At 44.2% G+C, this 19,470-nt stretch overlaps 1 protein-coding gene across 1 annotated transcript in view; it reads right to left on the bottom strand.

Moving 5' to 3' along the window:
* The window catches only part of COL22A1 (collagen type XXII alpha 1 chain), a 303,439-nt gene that overhangs the window by 209,883 nt on the left and 74,086 nt on the right, over positions 1 to 19,470 (bottom strand). The window contains exons 9-11 of the mRNA XM_010364508.2: positions 18,278 to 18,322; positions 14,639 to 14,701; positions 8,636 to 8,674 (exon numbers count right to left, since the gene is read on the bottom strand). Coding sequence (XP_010362810.2) covers positions 8,636 to 8,674; positions 14,639 to 14,701; positions 18,278 to 18,322 — 147 coding nt within the window. The remainder of the gene's footprint in view (positions 1 to 8,635; positions 8,675 to 14,638; positions 14,702 to 18,277; positions 18,323 to 19,470) is intronic.

Here is a 19,470-nt window from a genome sequence, read left to right as displayed (position 1 = left end):
TTGGTATGCCCTTTAGTGGGGTCTTAGGAATATGCTGGGCAGTGGTTCTGAAAGCATAGTCATGGGCCAGCTGCATCAACCCCACCTGGGGTTGTGTTAGAAAGGCAACTTCTCGGGCTCCACCCCAGACATACCAAATCAGACATTCTGGGAGTGGGGTCCAGCCTGTTGGCTTAAAAAGTCCTCCAGGTGATTTGGATGTTGCCTCAAGTTTGAGAACCATTTGTCAGCACAGACAAATGCAGGCTGTGAAGTCTGAAAACATGAACTCAAATCCTGGCTCATCCCCATGAAGAGGTAAAGTCACCTGTGCTTGGTCTCAGGTGAATTTTCATTTTATAGTGAATAGCCTGTAAGACAAAGACAGCAATATTTACCATGAAAGTTAAACTAAATAGCACATGCATGAATCCTAGCAGATAGCAAGTACTTGTAAATACGAGGTACTATCATGATTCTTAGATGATCTATGAATTATTTTAGGTGAATTTGAAGAAAGGGAAGGTTCTTTATGTTGGCCTCCTAGAACATGCTTTCTAATAACACTCTCTAGGCTTCCTGAGGTTTTAGGAGTTACAGAAGTCCTCCTCAGGGGGAGGCTGAAGAACTCTGACATTTTGCAGCTGCTGGTCGCCTCTGGAAATAAGACCTCATTAATGCTGAGAGGGCAGAAGACGTCATTTGGTTTATAAAAAAAATGGTGGAACACTATGCTGGTGTAATGGTAATTATGCTTAACGTTTACGAGCACTTTTTACAAACATAAGTCATCTAGTTTCATTAGCTCATTTAATCCTTGCAGAAACTCTCCGAGGCAAGTACTATTATAGTTGTTAATTTATGGATGAGGAAAGCAAGGGTTACAGGGCTAAGTAACTGACCCACTGTTACACAGCTGCTAAGTGACCCAGCCAAAGTCTAGATCCAGCCAGTCTGTGACCGGGGTCTGCACTCTGAGCTTCCCCTGCCCTCCCAGTTCAGGAGTCCAGCATTTACCCTTCCCGTAAGTGCTCTCACCCTCTTGTACAAAGCCCTTGGTTTTGTGACTGGTCTATTAGACTTGGCAAGCACCTGAGTGTCAGATGGAGCTAGAGGAGAAATGCAGATTCCTATTCCATCTCTGCCTGAGGCCCTGCAGTGCTGTGAACTTCAGAACTTCCCCAGTGTGTCCTTCAGCACCATGGACAGGACCTGCAGCACCTCTATTTATTCTAACTCTGGGCATTTTGCCCCTAACCTACAAGGCTATTTGAGGGCACATAAGCAGCTAAACTAATTTCCCCTTAAACCCTTTAATTATTGTAAAAATAGAAGGCACTCAACCACAGTTATCCAACTCGATAACCATGAATAATGCACATTAATGCACAGGCTAAGAATAGGAGATGGGGGTGCTGATTAAGCCAGCCACGAACAAAGAGAAAAGGACCCAGAGCTAGAGGCAAATGGCGTAAATATATCTATATCTTAGAAGTCTCACAAATATAAAGACAAAGGTCTAATTTATATTTTCTGGTTCAGGGGTTCTATAATGCAGTCTTTATATAAAGCTGATTCCTATAAGATTTTTGAAGGTCAAGAATTCCCAGATATCAGCATCACATTGAAGGAGGGGCAGGGAACTGACACTGACCAATGCTGTGGTCAAAAGTGGGGGATCCCCACTCTTGTGTCTTGTATCAGACAGATACAGGTTTGGCCCTACTTACTAACCAGCTCTGTGACCTTGGCCATAGCCCAGCCTTCTTAAAGGGACTGTCAGAGGCTGAAGCTCATAAAACTGAATAGCCTGGAACATTAAGAGGTCAGTAAAAGACTGATGTCATGATTCTTCCCAGTACATGACACTTCCTTTTCAAAGTCATTATACCATTCCACATAAAATCACCAGTGCTGGCCAATAAATTCTGCATGGCTGCTATTGCTAAAACATGCTCATCTTACACCTCAGGGAGAACTTAAAAACATCAAAAGTGTGTGTGCCATCCCTCATTATGCCAAATATTTCATCAGTGGCAGAAACCCCTTGTCTTTTGGGGCTACCATAAACTGGGTAGCTTGTAAACTACAGAAATTTGTTTCTCACTGTTCCAGAGGCTGGAAAAGTCCAAGATCAAGGTGCCATCAGATTTGGTGTCAGATGAGGGCCTGCTTTTAGGTTCACAGATGGCTGTCTTTTCACTGTAACCTCACATGGTGGCAAGGACAAATGGGCTCTCTGGGATCTCTTTTATAAGGGCCAATCCAGTCATTCATAAGGGCTCCACCCTCATGACCCAATCACCTCCCAAGAACCCCACCTCCCAATACCATCACCTTGGTGGTTAGGATTTCAACATATGGATTTGGGGAGCACGCACTTTCAGACCACGGTTCCCCTGATATGTAGAAGTGTCTTGTGGTTTCTGGAGAACTTTCTTGGTCACCACTCTGGGAGAGGGGCTCCAGGAAGAAAACCCACACGTTGTGGAGCTCCCATTTCATTCCTCCTCCCACTCTGCAGTCCAATTCTACCTCCAAGCAATCTTCTTACAACTTTAGGTAAAGTCTGCCTTTGAAGGACACTGAAGAAAGAACCTGGTTCCAATCAGAAGGACCCATTATTTAACAGTGTGGACAGCACAAGGTGTGTCTGTCGTGTTGGGATAAGAGAAGACCTGCCTTCTCTGTGACTGCGGACCTGACTGTTACCCAAAGGGCCCCAATCCAATGAGAAGCAGGACTGAGTAGGAACATATCTTCTCTCCAATGACTGTGCCCTATCAGCCATACAGTGGCCAGAGTGATTTTTTTAAAAGCACCCTACATCCCTACTCTCCGATTTACTCTTAAAAGTTAATCATTCTCCAAAGCTCACACTCCCATTTGCTGCCCCTGCCTAGCCCCCCAGCACCATGCTGGGTCCTCAGCTAGTACTTGCTATGATTTCAAGCAAGCCAGAAATCATTATAAAGTATTTTGTCCTCCTATATCCTTTTACAATGAAATCAATCCCATGCAAGTATGCGCATGTTTTTCTAAGCCTCAGTGCCCTTTTCCATGAAATGGGTATAACGATGCCTTTCACCTACAATCTACGGGAGGGACAAATAGGACAATGCCCATAGAAATGCCTGGCTTGATGCTGGGCACTTTGATGGTGACTGGATTAGAAACACCCCTAAGGTTTCAGCAGGCAAAGGGTGATGTTGGGTGTGCAAAGAGGAGGAATCAATGACAAGGAGGCAGAGATATCCTGAGCATGACCACAGAAAGATAAACCCAGAACGAGCAGGAGATAAACACTGGGGAAGGATCCCGCGGGCCCCATCATGTCTGGCAGGATGTGCACACCAAGCACACTGGACTCCATCTGCCAAGTAACACAGAACAGCGTAGCTCCAGTGGCAGTTTAAGGTCAAATGCAAACTTATGAGCACTTGCATGTTTCAAATTTGGATAGTGTATGTAAACCAAATAAAGACATCTGGAACAGAGGAATTCCAGGCACCTTGCCTTTCTTCCATTTGGTAATTAGCATCTTATTTGTTTAGCAAACCACCCCACAAAGACCCTCCCATGACGTGACTTTGGAACTCTCAGGTGGATTTCCTGCACACATGGCATCCTCTTCAGAATGTGGAGCCAAGGCTCTGAGAAGGCTGCATCCCAGGAAGCTGGAAGAACCTGGACTACTTGCTTGGTTCAGAGACTCACCTTTCACCACGTTCATCCCCTGTCAGGTTTATGGTGCCAGTAAAATGGGAGAAAACCATAAAAGACAATGAACTGATGTTTCTGTGACCCAAAGTTCTATCTACTGCTGAGTCAACGAGCCCAATAAAATTTAGCTGAGTTTCTTATATTTGCTTGCTGATTTTTTTTTTCTGGGGCACCATACTGTGAAATCTGAGCAGAAAATCCATATGAAGTTTTATTTATTGCCATATGGATTTCTGTGAAAAAGCTTAAGAAATGACTTTTTGGTGGTGCTTGTTTCCCCCTCTACCAAATGCTGAGTCCCTAGTTGCCGACCCAAGCCTGGCTTTGTGGGACACTTTGTCCCCATTTCATTCCTGGTGGGTGTCAGGGCCCCTGACTATCTGTAAGATGTGGTCCAGGTTCCATCAGGTCCATCCTGTCCACTCCAGGAAAGATGGGTCTCTTCAGGACCCAACACTGTCCCACCTCCAGGTCATTATCTAGGCAGATCCCTGCCTGAAAGGCCACTACCACCAACATCCCAACCCAATTCGACCTGCAATATTAATAATAGCTACTGTTCATAAAGAAAGCTAAGCCCACTGGCAGGAAATGCATGGTCTCGTGGCTCTGAGACACTGGAGATCTGCCTCAGGTGAGCCTGCTCTCTACTCAGCAACTGATCCGTTTCAGGGCTAAGCTTCTCAGGATCACCTTCATCTTCTTTAAACTGGCTCCTTTCGTGGTACCAACATGGCTATGGGAATTTCAAGGCTCTCATGCTTACATCCTTGGGCCCAGGGAGAAAAGAGCATCTGTCCTGGTTCTAAGTGAAAGTACTGAGTCCGTTCTAATGGGACTCACCTGGAGAACGTGCCTGAACTGATCCTCATGCTTGGAGAAGACTCAGACCTGATTCTTGCTCAGTCTTTCTGAATTTGCTTCATTTACCAGGTCCCTTGCTATCTCTTCCCGTGGATAAACTTGCCAACGCCTCACATCAGCTAATGAGCTAATGAGAGTGTGCTGTTGTTGTTACTGTTATATTCCGTGTATGGGCCAAGGTCACTCACTTTCTCTAAGCCTCAGTTTCCTTAGCTGCCAAAGAACAGTGATTCAATCAGCTCTACAACTTCCCTTCATTTTAGTAACAATCAGCGATTGTGTTTCCTGGGCACATACTAACTGCGTGATCTTGTGCAGGTCACTTGACATCAGTTCCATGTTCTCATCCTTGAAATGGGCACAGTGTTGCCTTCCCTGAAATATTGTCTTAATGATGGGAGAGTAAGTATGAAATACCCTTAGCAGAATGCCTGGCACATGCAGAAGCCAATGCACATTGCTGCAGCAGTTAATTACAATTCCAAATATATATAAAAAAACACAGCCAGAATAAGAGTATTACCATCCCTGGACCCATCGAGCTCTGGTCTACCCAATACCCCCAAACTCAATCCAACCTATGTGGCAATTACTTTGGAGACAACAGTCAGCTAACAAGCCAGTTGGTTAAGCCTAGTCTCAATGCATGAGTCATGAGTAGCCTTCTACCCTCTCTAGACTCTATCAATCCCCTCAGCCCACTCTGGTCTCCTCATTTCTGGAGGAGAAGCAGAGACTTCAAGTTACAGAAAAGAGCCCTAGGGGGCAAAGGCTGGGGGTGGGCTGATTCCCTAATCTCAGAGCTGCTGCCTGAAAGCGACTTTATGCATCATCTCATCCCACCTCCTCCATTGTACAGAGGAGGAAGCAGAGTCCCAGAGAGGGAAGTGACTCATTCCAAATCACACAGCCAATATGTGGTGGAATCTAGACTCAGACTTCGCTAAAAATATCAACTGCAGGAAAATGTCAACTGAGGACAGAGCCAGAAGTGCCAGCGTCCATTCAGCTGCCTGTCTCTCCTGCCAACATTGAAGATGTGAGGAGTTCTCCATGGCCACAGCTATGCCCTCACAGCATCAGACCCTTGAATGTGATGCTGCAGGTAGGGCTCCTGTCACCAGAAGGTGTCTTCAGGTGTGAGGAGAACAGGTATCCAAGGCTGCCCACTGTGAGTTCACCCCAGAGCCAATGAGGCAGAGATGCCCTGCAGTCCACGGGGAGGAAGGAGGCTGCCAGTCCCTGCCTGGTGACAGGAACACATGTGAAGGACACATTCGTTGAGAGGAAAGGCTGGTCCCAGAGGCACATGGGAAGGAGGTCACAGAGCTGCATGGTATTGCCTGGCAGGTACCACCCAGATCGAGTGTTCTGACCTCCAGACCCCAGCAGCCCTGGATCCTGATTTGGAGGCATACCTGGGTGCCCTCTTCATACCCTGTGCTCAACCTCTGCCCACTGGAACCAAGCATGCAAGTAACAATGAAAGTAGCTGCTGAGCTGGGCACAGTGACTCACGCTTGTAATCCCAACACTTTGGGAGGTCGAGACAGGCAGATCACCTAAGGTCAAGAGCTTGAGACCATCCTGGTCAACACAGTGAAACCCCGTCTCTACTAAAAATACAAAAATTAGCTGAGCATGGTGGCGCACGTCTGTAGTCCCAGCTACTCAGGAGGCTGAGGCAGGACAATCGCTTGAACCCAGGAGGTGGAGGTTGCAGTGAGCCAAGATCGTGCCATCGCACTCCAGCCTGGCAACAGAGTGAGACTCCGTCTCAAAAAAAAAAAAAAGGAGAAAGAAAGTAGCTGCTGAACATTGTTGATGGGAATGCAGATGATATCACCACTGTGGAAAACAGTATGGTGACTCCTCAAAAGAAAGATTAAAAATAGAACTACTGTATGATCTGGCAATTCTGCTTCTGAATATTTATTCAGAAGAGTTGGAATCAGGATCTCACAGAGATACCCATAGCAGCATAATTCATGATAGCCACGATATGGAAACAACTTAGATGTCCATCAGTGGATGGATGCATAAAGAAAACATAGTATACTGAATTGCTAGATCTTACAGTAGCTCTATTTTTAATACCCAACAGAATGCCGTTCAGCCTTTAAAAAGAAGGAAATTCTGTCATTTTTGACAACATGAATGAATCTGGAGGACATTATACTAACTGAAATAAGCCAGATGCAGGAAGACAAATATTACATAATTCCACATATGAAGTACCTAAAATAGTCGAATTCCTAGAATTAAAGAGTAGAATAGTAGCTTCCAGGGGTTGGGGGAGAGGAAATGGGGAGATGCCAATTAATGGGCAAAAAATCTCAAGCAAAACGAATGCATTCTAGGGATCTGCTGCACCACACCGAGCCTATGGTCGATAGTACTGTACTGCACACTTAAAAGTTTGTTAGGAGGGTAGATCTCATATTGCGTCCTTACCACAATTAAATGAAACTAATTAAAAAAAAAAACTTAAACCAAGAAAGTAGCTACTGAATTTGAGCATCTAGGTTCCAGGTGCTGTGCTTTTAAATCACAGAGAAGTCATGAAAAGTGGTGGGACATTTTTAGGTCGGGAGATGGAGCCTCAAAACTGATGGCAGAGCCAGAGAGTGGCAGAAGGAAGACATGAACTACATCTGCCTGGTTGTACCACTTAAGTTATGCTGTGTGTTGTGCTACATCCAAACTGCTTTTCATACTTGTGAGGTAGTCATTTTACACGTGTGCCTATGCTTTTAATGGAGGAGCTCATTGTGAAATAAAGAACGACATAAAGAAATGTGGGGGAGAAAATAAATGTCCTCATAACTTTTTCACCCACAGACAACTAGTGGTTAATAATAGGGATTTGTCTCCATCGTTAATTTCTCTGCCCCCCCCCTCTTCCAGTCACACACACACACACACACACACACGCACGCACACACACACAGCTGGTGTCATATTGTATATACATTTTGCAACGTGCTTAAAAATGAACAGAATATTGACTGCATTTTCTAGGTCATTAGTTCTTCTCCTAAATGTCATTTTGCATCATCAAATAACTTGCATTATTGAGGTGTACAATAATGTATTTTGCCCACTACACAGCATTGTGTCATTTCTGGTCTCACTTATAAAGTACGCATGGATATGTACTTGTGCATATCCTTGATTTATCTCCTTAGAGCAGAACTAGATGTGTAAGAGGGCCTACAGGGAGAGAATGAGCTGGCCACATGAAAGCTGTTTCCTGTTTCTACTGTAACTTAATGGAGTGTTACATGTGTTACATAACCAGCCCTATGCAAGGGACTAACATGACCCCCTCTGAGCAATGAATGACCTCTCCAGATCCAACAGCACTACATTTTGAGTCCGCAAGTGCCTGGACTCCAGTGAAAGTATCAACATGCATTTGCACTGTAAAGTCTTGTGGCTGCCTCTCCAGGAAGATGACAATTTTTTTGTTTCTTTTTTTCTTTTGTTTTTTAAATAGCTGGTATGAGTAGAAAATGGCATTTTTAGTGGCTCTCTGCTTTTTATTTATCCTTATAGGCTAATCTCTTAAGAAGAATTTCTTCTTTAGGAGGAATCCCATATTTCCCAGGATCAGTCAAGCCTGTGCATGTTTTACTGCAGGTAAAAGAAGGTGCAACATGCATAGCTGTGGAGAACATCCTTATTTTTCCCACAAATTCTTCTGATGTCCTTTATTTTACCTAGCAGAACCTGCCCCCAGATTTCCACTTCTCAGGTATAGTTCAAACATCAACATTTTCAACAGACTATGCCCGGAATTCCCCAAGATATATGTGTCCCACTCAATTTTCCAAACACCATTTTACCATTTTCTGTCTCCACCTTCTCTCTTTCTGCTGAGTACAGTACATGCTTCAACCACCCAAGTCATGGAGGACACACATTGAGGCCAGTTACACAGCCCAGGACACTTCTTTTCCCTGACTCTAATTCTTTCCAGGCAACATAATAGTAGCACACAGCTCCCCCAAACCTAAGTCCTCTGTCCCATTCCCTTGAAGGAGTGTGATAAAAGGAAGAGTCTTACCTTTTCACCCTTTTCCCCTCGGCCAAAAGGTCCTATGCCCTAGAAAAAAGAAAGAAAAAGGCAAAGATTCACTACAGAGCATCTCCGTGGCATGACATTGCAAATGGCAGCATCATCCTGAGATTCGAAACGATTAGCTATTTTCTCATCAGCTCTGCCTAGTAGCCACTAAAAGAAATGATGACTATTGTTAACTGAGTGTGCATTCTCATGAGTATCATCTCACTTAATGTTTCCAATAACTCAATATTATAGTTACTCTTCTTTGTTTCCATAACAGTTTCACTGAAATATAATTTGTATACCATATAATTTACCTACTTAAAATGTACAGTTCAATGATTTTTAGTATATTTATAAAGTTGTACAACAAAATCCCCACAAGCAACTTTAGAATATTTTTATCACCTCAGAAACAACCCATATCTATTAGCAATGATTCCACGCTTCCTCTACTCCAGCTCTAGGAAAATATTAATCTATTTTCTGTTTCTATAGATTTGCCTATTCTGTACATTTTTTATGTAAATGGAATCATATAATATGTGGCCTTTTACGATTGGCTTCTTTCACTCAGCAAAGTTTTTCCAAGGTTAATCCATGTCAGACCATGTATAAGTACTTTGTTTTATTGCAAAATGATATGACATTGCATGGATATGACATACATTTTGTTTACCTATTCTTCAGGTGATAGACATTTGGGTTTTCTACTTTTGGCTATTGTAAATAATGCTGCTATAAACATTTTTGTGAAAGTTTTTGTGTAAACATATGTTTGCATTTTTGAGGGGTATATTCCTAAAAGTAGAATTGAATTGCTGGGTCATATGGTAACTCTGTCTTGAACCTAAGGGCTGCAAGGCTGTTTTCCAAAGCAACTGCAGCAAGTTATGCAAGCAATCCATGAAGATTCCAATTTCTCCACATTCCTAGTTGTTCTACCCATTATTGAAAAGGAGGTATTGAAGTCTCTAATTATTTTTAATTAGTTTTTCATTCTGCCTTTAAATTCTGTCAGTTTTTGCTTCATGTATTCTAGGGCTTTGTTAGGTGCATATATGTTTATAATGGCTATACTATTGAGAATTAATTTTTTATCATTATGAAATGTCTCTGCTTATTGATTTTTTTGTTTTAAAGTCTATTTTGTCTAATACTGCACAGTCACCCCAGTTTTCTATGTTTTTTATTTCAAGATGTATATTTTCCATCCTTTTATTTTCAACCTATTGAAACCTATTTGTATCTTTGAATACAAAAGATACAACCTATTTGTATCTTTGAATCTAAAGTATGTCTTCTATAGATGGGATATAGTTTGATCTTGTTATTATAACTTGTCTTAAATTTTCTGCTTTTTAGTTGGTTCATGTAGTATATTCACATATATTATTATATAATTAGATTTATATATGCCATATTAGTTTTTGTTTTCTACAGGTCTCCTGTCCCACTTTTGTTCCTTTATTGTTCCTTTACTGATCTTTTTTGGAATTGAGTACTTTCTAGGGTAACATTTATAGTACTTTCATGATATTTTAACTATATATTTTGGAGTTATTTTCTTACAGGATGCTCTAGAGTTTATCTTATGAGTAACTTAATAGGGTCTACTGTAGATTTATAAAAACTTCCAGTTAGACATAGAAACATACTCCTTCTTAGCTCTATCCCTTCTTCCCCCTTTTTCATGCTATTGCTATGCATATTACATGCGTGTTTGTTAACACCAACCATACATGGTTGTAATGTATTATTATACATAGCTTGCCATCCCTCTGCCTTCTAGCCTCAACCATTTCTGATGACAAGTCAGTTGTTAATCTTATTGGAGTTTTCTTGTAAATGATGAGTCATTTGTTTCTCTTGCTACTTTCAATTTTTTTTGGTTTTTGGAATTTTTACTCTGATGTTTGTAAGTATAGCTCTTTGTGGTTATCTTAATTGGGGTTCACTGAGCATCTTGAATATGTAGACTACTGCTTTTCATAAAATCTGAGATGCCTTCAGCCATTATTTGTTTGAATACTTTTCTGCTCCTTTCTCTCCTCATCTACTTTAATTCCCAGTAGGTGCAGATTTGTGCACTTTATGAATGCCTACATTTCTCCAATACTCTGTCCATTTTTCTTCATTATTTTTTCTCTCCGTTCTTCAGACTACATCATCTCTATTGATTTATCTTCAAGAATTCTGATCTTTCTTTTGAGCCTTCTAGTTTTTTTATTTCATTTATTATAATTTTAAACTCCAGAACTTACATTTAGTTCTTTATAATTTCTAACTCATTATTGATATTCTGTATTTGATGAAATATTGTCATTATGCCTTCTTTTGCTTACATCAGAATAATTTCCTTTAGTTCTTTGATCATAATTATGATTGCTTGGAAGGCTTTGTCTGTTAAATCCGATATTTGTGTCCTCTCTCAGGCAGTTTCTGTTGTCTGCTGCCTTTTTGGGTATATGTCACATTTTTCTGTTTCTTAGCATGTCTCATAATTTTTGTTGAAAATTGGACATCTTAGAAAATATAGCAGTCCTGGATACAGACACTTCCCCTATAAGAATTGTTTTTGTTGTTTTCTTGTTTATTTGCTCACTGACTTGGCTCAATTATTTTAATTAAGTCTATTCCCCTTCCCCAGTGTTACAACTCTGAGGCCAGTTTTCAGAGGACATGGCCTTGGACCTGTACACAGTCACCCCAGGATGACAATGGTTTTAACAAGGCTCATTTTGAACATTTATTTTCTTGATTTCTCTGTCAAACTGTCTGCCTCTGCTGACATTCAATCTAGCTCTTAGGTTCCGTTGCTTTCCAACTGATTCCTTTACTATTTTCTACAATGCTATATATGACTTTCATTGCTCCATAGTCTGATCAAACTGAATCAAGTCCCCTTTGCATGGGTAGCTGTTGTGGGCAGTCATTGAGGTTTTTTGCTGATACCAGGAGCAGTCTTCTTTGTGGTGTTTTCTCCCTGGTTCTTTCTGATAAGCTAGCTATGGTGAAGTTATGGTTTACTATAGAGTACCACGCTCCTCTTAATTTCTTACCACCAACATCTCCTTTGTTTCTAGAGAACCCTTACACTTATACTTCTCCACATTCTGTTTCAAAGTCCGTGCCTTTGGAGAGAGCTTCAGAGTTCTTTGTTCTTAAGGATTGTATCCTGGGCTAAATATCTGCATCCCTGCTCTAGAACTGGGAGCTGGGAGCTGGGACCATGGCCCTCTTCTCTTGGAAAGGTGCCCTGGCTGGGAAGGTGCAGTAGTGTCTGCTTTTCTCAACTTGCATCCTTCACTGGGGAGCCTCCACCTTATGACTGAGCTTGGAAACGGCTGATCAGAATCCCAACATTCTTGGCTTGTCATGCCTGAGGTTGCACCTCCACCCTGTGAATGGGGGTTGGGTAGAGGAAGCGAGCCCTATCCCTTGGCTGCATCTGCCAAGAATTTAGACTCTGGAACTCCAGATGCAGAAGGTGAAAAGTGCTGGAATTTCACCAGGTATTATCTTTTTGGAGGGAGTAGATTCACAGAGTTCCTCTTGTTGCCATTTCAGAAGTAGAACCCCTACAGATATTATTTTTATATATGTTTCACAAATGTGAAAAGTGAAGCTCAGAAAGTTCTAGCAAATTCTTCAGTTCATGAAGCTAGTAGGTTGTGGAACCAAAATTTGAATGTGGGCTGCCTGATGCTGGTGCTGCTCCCTCCATCACAGTGCTATTTGGCCTCAATAGAGCTGCTGATGACATCAGGCAGGCAATCATGATCATGATTATGCCAGGGAACACTGCCCGGAGTTCAGGGCTCCAGAGTACATCCATGTTTGTTCTCTGGCTGATTCTGGTGGTTTCTCTGAATTCAGAATGTCCTCCCAATCTCCCTTCCCTTGAACCCAGCTACAAGTGGCAGCACATGTCCTAGAGTGGGTCTTGTCCCAGACATGGAGGAGAGAGGAATGGGCCAGGCATTTCCTACACCTACTGCCTGACAAGTGAGTTCCTAAAAAACCACATGTGTATGAGTTACCACCCTTCTCTGAGCTTCAGTTTGCTCATCTGTAAGGTGGGCATTTCACCAGGCCTCACCTCACTAAGCTGATGTGAGAGTTAGGTGAGCCCCAAGCCTGTGAAGCGTGTAAGGCAGAGCCAGCAGTGCAGTAAGTGCTGGTAAATGTGACCAGCTCTCCTTATTTACATGTCTTTTTGCACACAACAGGTGCTTCCTACCTACAGAAAGGAGGTAGATATGCATGCGTACGTGAAGGTGAAGCACAGCCAAGTGAGCACAAGACCTAGATTAAAGCAGACGCAAGTGCAAATTCTGTCTCTGCCACATCCAGCCTCTGTGACTGAGGGCAAGTCATCCAACCCTGAGAAACCAGTGTCATCCCCATTAGAGACGTGATGAGACTATGTCAAAAGCTGTTGCATGGAGCAAATGTTAGACTCCACATGATATACATGCCAAGAAGGGTAGATGGCATCACTACAGCATGAGAGGGCGACAATGTGGGGTGCTGAGGGAATTGCATTTGCCAGGCTAATTCTTCTAGGGAAGAGGCTTGTCTTGTTTCCTGGGTTTCCTCCTGAGTACTGAGAAGACAGAAGGAACTAATTACAATCACATATACCAAAAAAGACAACAGTCATTCACTGACCACCCACTATGGGCCAGGCATTTTGTAAACCAAGTAGTTATACTCCTCATTTTGCTAATGCGTAAATGAGGCTTTACCCCAGCATTTTGGGAGGCCGAGGCAGGGGGATTACCTGAGGTCAGGAGTTCGAGACCAACCTGGCCAACATGGTGAAACCTCGTCTCTACTAAAAATACAAAAATTAGCCGGCGTGGTAGCACACACCTGTAATCCCAGCTACTTGGGAGACTGAGGCAGGAGAATCACTTGAACCTGGGAGGCGGAGGTTGCAGTGAGCAAAGATCATGCCACTGTACTCTAGCCTGGGCAATAAGAGCAAGACTTTGTCTTAAAAAAAAAAAAAAGAAAAGAAAGAAAGAAACCTGCGCAAGGTCACACAGCTAATAAAGGCTGCAGCGAAGGACAGTGACCAAGGCTCATTTGACACCAAACTTGTGCTATTGATGCTACATGATTCCAGGCAGGAGGGCAGGGGTTAGTGCTTCCACCAGGACAGGGACTGACTGCACTCACTACTGTTCTAAACCATTTACACGCATTAATTTATCTAATCTTCATAATGCTACTGAATAGGTTATTTTATTATCCCCATTTTACAGATGAGAAAACTAAGGATAGAAAGGTTAAGTATCTCGGTGAAGCCAGAATCCACTTCTCAGCCATTCAGCTCCTGAGGGCCACCCTGAACTGTGACTTCTTCATCTCTGCAATTCTTTCCTGACCATCATTAATTGTGTTCCCTCATCAGCTGAAAGATTCATGATTATAATTCATGCTAGGCCAGGTGTTGGAAATGCTGTGACTATAAATTACAGTCAGGACACCTGGGAGTCCTCTACTGCTGGGATGGAGGAGGTGCTGTGGGAACAGAGAGCTGGGGTTTGGAGCAATGTCCTGGAGAATTAGACATAGTTGAATAGGAATGATGAGAACTCATGAGCCAAGCAGGAAGGTGTGGTGAAGGGAAAACAGGGGTGGGGAGAAGGAAGCATTATTCTTGGCAGAGGAAAGAACCTGTGTAATGGCCAGAGTCAGGAAGGGCACAACAAAACGACAAATTAGAGGGTTAGTAACTGTGATGATTCAAAGCACAGAATTCTGGTTATGGGGTGGCAAGAGACAAGGCTAGAGAGTCCGCCAAGGCCATATCCAGCAGGCCTCCATGCCCATGGAGAGAAGCCAGGGCTTCATCCTGAGAGTGGTGTGGGGTAGTGCCTGGCCCCTGCCAGGTATTCAGCCCACACTTGCTGATTTGCATGATCGGAGGGCCCTGGGTCCCCCACACCAGCCCTGAGGTTCAGCTATGCAGAGGGGCAGCCATCTACTCACCACATCACCTTTCTCTCCCTTAGGTCCAGGAGCGCCAACCGGCCCAGTGGCTCCTGTGTCTCCCTGAGGGGTTGAGACCAGAGACAAGCATCAGATTAGGTTCACTGACAGGGCTCTTGCACAGACAGGACCCTCATGGCCAACCTTGCTCCAGTTCCCTAGAAGCAGCTGATTTCGTCTTTGCCATTTCTGCAATGAGGCCATGTGTCCCACCCCTGGAGAGGAGGAAGCATCTAAGTCATCCCCCAACATCACAGTTCCAGGAACCAGGGGCTTCCTGAGGAAAGCAACTGCATGAAAGCACTGCACATTCATCCTTGGGAATGGCCTACCACTGGTCCTACCACCAGGGCCTCAGAAGGGGACGTGGAAGCTCCAGGTGTGAACAGCAGCTCTGCTACTTCACATGAGCACATCATTACGGTCTTTGGGCCTCAGGCTTCTCTTCTATAAACAGGCACATCATCACACAGGCACATCAGATTAAGAGCATAAAGATGCTTTGAAAACGTTCAAGTGTCAACCAGAGTCCCCTGGGCATTCCATTTGTATAACAAGTCCATCCCTGTGCACCTGGGGCCCTCATAACTGTCCAGGAGGAGAAAGAGAGCAGGTAGAGGAAAAAACTGTGTCTGCAAGGGAGGAAAAACTCATCACAAGCCAAGTGTTGAACTGGAACCCAAATCTCCTGCCATCTCATGAGCCTATCCAAGATAGGTGTAGGCACAGGAAACAGAGCCTTCAGTTCTACTCTTTTGTCTTTTTTATTGGTCTGGAACTTTATCTCTCTTGTTCCCACCTCATCTTTTATATTCTAAGGACAGATGGCTACTTTGCTTATGCTGTTCCCTTTGGCTATGATGCCCTCCCCTGCCTCCTTTGTCCTGGGCAGTTCTTGTCTATTCCACTGGACCCAGCTGGTCAGGGCCATCAGCGGAAAGGTGTCCTGAAGTCCTACCAGGTAGCAATGGGGACTCTCCTCTCAGCGTCTCAGCTCCTGGACCCCTCTATCCTGACTCTCTTCATACTATCCCACTCCTCTCTTTCCTGCCTCCCTTCCCCCTGGCCTATGAGTCCTGGGAACCAGGCTCTTAGTCAGTCGCTTTTATATTCCCACATCATGACTGGGCCTTGCACCCAGCAGACTCAGCTTATGCATGTGCACAGAGCCCGAGCTCTGTGTAGGGACACGGAGCCACCAGGAACCCCAGCCTTTGACTTAGGGTCCTAACCATGGTTTGGGACAATGTGACGGATTACACTATAGGACCACGATTGCAAGGGAGCTCTGCAGGAGCTGGACACATCTCCAGGTGGCTGTATCAGTTTCCCTTTTCAGTGCTCCTCTCCTCCCATCGTTTCTGCTCTCCTTGTGGGGCCCGGGGCCTGCCCTGCTCAAGCACAGCAGAGGCAGTCATTACCAAACAGCCCTTGTATCATACAAATGTCTTCTACTGAGAGGCCTATGAAACCCCAGGTAGCTTTGGTCTTCCCTGCTGTCACAGCCGAGAATCTGAGGTCACCTCTCAGAGGAGCCCAGTGATGCAGAAACCCCTGCCATCCTCCTAACAGTGACCAGCTGGCACCTGGGCCGCTCTGAGCTGCTCTCCATCAGCACAAAGAGAGGACTCACCAGGGGAGAGGAGCTGAGGGGGCAGCGGGTGTGTGATGGCGTGTGTGTGATAAGAGGTGTGTGTGTGATGGGTGTGTGTGGTGTGTGATTGTGTGTGGTATATTATGCAGTGTATGTGTGATAGTGTGATTGTGTGTGATGGTGTGTGTGTGATGGTGTAGGTAATGGTGTGTGATGGTGCGTGTGTGATGGTGTAGGTAATGGTGTGTGACGGTGTGTGTGATGGTGTAGGTAATGGTGTGTGATGGTGTGTATGTGATGGTGGGTGTGTGATGGTGTAGGTAATGGTGTGTGGTGGTGTGTAATTGTGTGTGATGGTGTAGGTAACAGTGTGTGATGGCGTGTGTGTGTGTGATGGTGTAGGTAATGGTGTGTGGTGGTGTGTGTGTGATGGTGTAGGTAATGGTGTGTGGTGTGTCTATGATAGTGTGTATGTGTGATGGTGTGCATGTGTGATGGTGTAGGTAACGGTGTGTGATGGTATGTGTCTGTACGTGTGGTGTGTGTGTGTGTGTGTGATGGTGTGTGTGTATATATGTGTGATGGTATGCTTGATGCATGTGTGTGTGTGTGATGGTTTGTGTGTGTGTCCGTGGTGTCACATCCTAGCAGTGTGGGGGCAAAGCGGAGAAGGGTGTGAGATGAGGGAGGGAGGCCAAGGAAGTATCTACAGTCAGGAGGGAGAGAAAAGAGAAAGAGAAAAGGGAGAGGAGAGGAGAAACAGACAAGGCAAGAGAGGAAGCGAGGAGGGACACATAGGAAAGGAAGAGTGCCCAGCAAAGGTGGACAGGAAGAAAGCATTGCTCAGGCGAGTCATTTCACCATTTCGACTCTTGATTTCTCATGTGGAGAATGGGACTGATGCTGCCTCTCATGCAGGGTTAGTTTAGGGTTTGATATCACTCATTCAACAAGTAGGGACCACCTGCAATGTGCACAGCCCTGAGCTCACAGCAGCGGGCACTGGAACGGCAATCCTTACCCCACAGCACCTGCTGTCTGAGGCATAGGTAGGCTCCCAGCTCAAGCCTGATACACAGCAGGTGCACAGTCATTGTCACTGCAATTCAGTGGAGGAGGATGGAAGATGGGAAAGAAGTGGGCAAAAAGAAAGAGATTCCATATACTCCCTGGTCTGTCTGTACCATGAGACTCAGGCTTGTGAGGGTCAGGTCCTGTCTAAACCATCCTCTAACCCTAGCATTGACCTCAGTGCCTGGCCCTTAGCAGGTTTCACTAATGATGTGCTGAATGTATTAATTCAAACTAAGAAATGCAGGAGGAGAAATAGGGGGGAGAACAGAGTGGAAGGAAAGAGCGAGATGAAAAGAGATACAGAGAGTGAGAGATAGAGACAGAGAGAGACAGTGACACATAGAGGCAGAGGCTGGGGAGAGAAGGGAAGGAAAGGGAGGGAAAGGGAGAGGTCCAGCTGTCTCCAGTGATTTTCGTCAGCACACTCAGTTCCTCTTTCGAACACGGGATGATGGTGAACTCTCCACTCTGCCTTGATAAATAGTATAACCCTGGGAAGTGGTAGAGAGGAAGGAGACCACTCCGTGCCTGAGGGCAGAGGGGCCCCACCTGGCTTGGTGCAATTAGTGAATTTGGAAATCGTGTGTTTAAAGGGTCATGTAATTTAATAAATCTTAAAAGCCCAACCCCCAAAAGTTTCTGGAATACAGCAGCTTCAACCAATTGCTGCAAAATGAATTGACCATGGAGAGAGTTGAGCCTGTTGGAGCAAATGAGACCTGAGCCAGGGCTCTGGGAATCTCACCCTTTCTTGCTAATATTTGCAGACTGAGAACTGGAGGTCCTGGGCAGTTAAGAGGCTCCCAGGTTTCAGACTTAATGCCACTTACTCTTATCCTTCTAATTTAACAAGCTCTGAGGAAAAATGCTGGCAAGACAGCATCCCCACATACCATCTTTTGTCTTACACAGAGAGCAAAACAGAGGACTAGTGAGGTTCTAAACTACAGCGCTGCCACGCCTGTACTGACCTTTGGACCAGGGAGCCCCGTGGGGCCAGCAAATCCCATTTCACCCTAAAAGAAGAAAGACAAAAACAAGTAAGTTTCTATTTTAATTTTCCCCTTCTCTCATCACTGGATGGTTATCCACCCCACATGCTTAGAAGCCAATGGCTTAGTAAGCCCAGCACCGACCAATGAGTTGGGCAAGGAAATTGGTTGACTGTGCTGAAAGTCCCTGCTCTCGAACTGCAAACCTATACGGGAAGCTTTGACACAGCCTCCAGGTGCAGCTAACAGTGGACACAAGATAGAAACAAGCAAACTGAGGCACAGAAAGACAAATGCCACATTTCTGCTTACTTGTGTAAGTAAAAGCATGAAACGCCGAGAAGCAGAAGGCAGAGTGGTGGCTACCAGGGGCTATGGAGTGGGAGGAATACACACATGTTGTCAAAGACTACATGTCTCAGACAGCAGGAATAATGAATTGTAAGTATTTGACGGACGGATATGATAATTAGCTAATTTCAATCATTCCACATTGTATACATGTATTATGACATCACTTTGTACCCCATAAATATATGCAATTATATAGTTTGTCAATACCCAAACTAAATATGTAAATACATTAAAAAACCCAAAGTGGTATTCACTAGCTATTTTTACCTGAATATATCATCACTTCAATTAAAAAGAAAATTATGGCCAGGCACGGTGGCTCAAGCCTGTAATCCCGGCACTTTGGGAGGCCGAGACGGGTGGATCACGAGGTCAGGAGATCGAGACCATCCTGGCTAACATGGTGAAACCCCGTTTCTACTAAAAAATACAAAAAACTAGCCGGGTGAGGTGGCGGGCGCCTGTAGTCCCAGCTACTCGGGAGGCTGAGGCAGGAGAATGGTATGAACCCAGGAGGCGGAGCTTGCAGTGAGCTGAGATCCAGCCACTGCACTCCAGCCTGGGCGACAGAGCAAGACTCTGTCTCAAAAAAAAAAAAAAAAGAAAAGAAAAAAAAGAAAATTATGTTGACTGCTAGAGGTTCATATAGTTATTTTTCACTAAAATACAAAAGAAGACATATATGTAAACTATTTCTAAATGTAAACTTCGTTTCAATTTAACAATGTGTAAAGATCACCTTACTGGATTTATAAATGTAATCTGTACGTGGTGGATACATGTAAATGTCGCCATGCTGAAAATAAATGCAACATGAT

Source organism: Rhinopithecus roxellana, chromosome 9, assembly GCF_007565055.1.
Source record: "Rhinopithecus roxellana isolate Shanxi Qingling chromosome 9, ASM756505v1, whole genome shotgun sequence".
In the NCBI taxonomy this organism is placed as follows: Eukaryota; Metazoa; Chordata; class Mammalia; order Primates; family Cercopithecidae; genus Rhinopithecus; species Rhinopithecus roxellana.
Note: the sequence above shows the minus strand (reverse complement) of the source record. Positions and strands in the feature narration are given on the sequence as shown.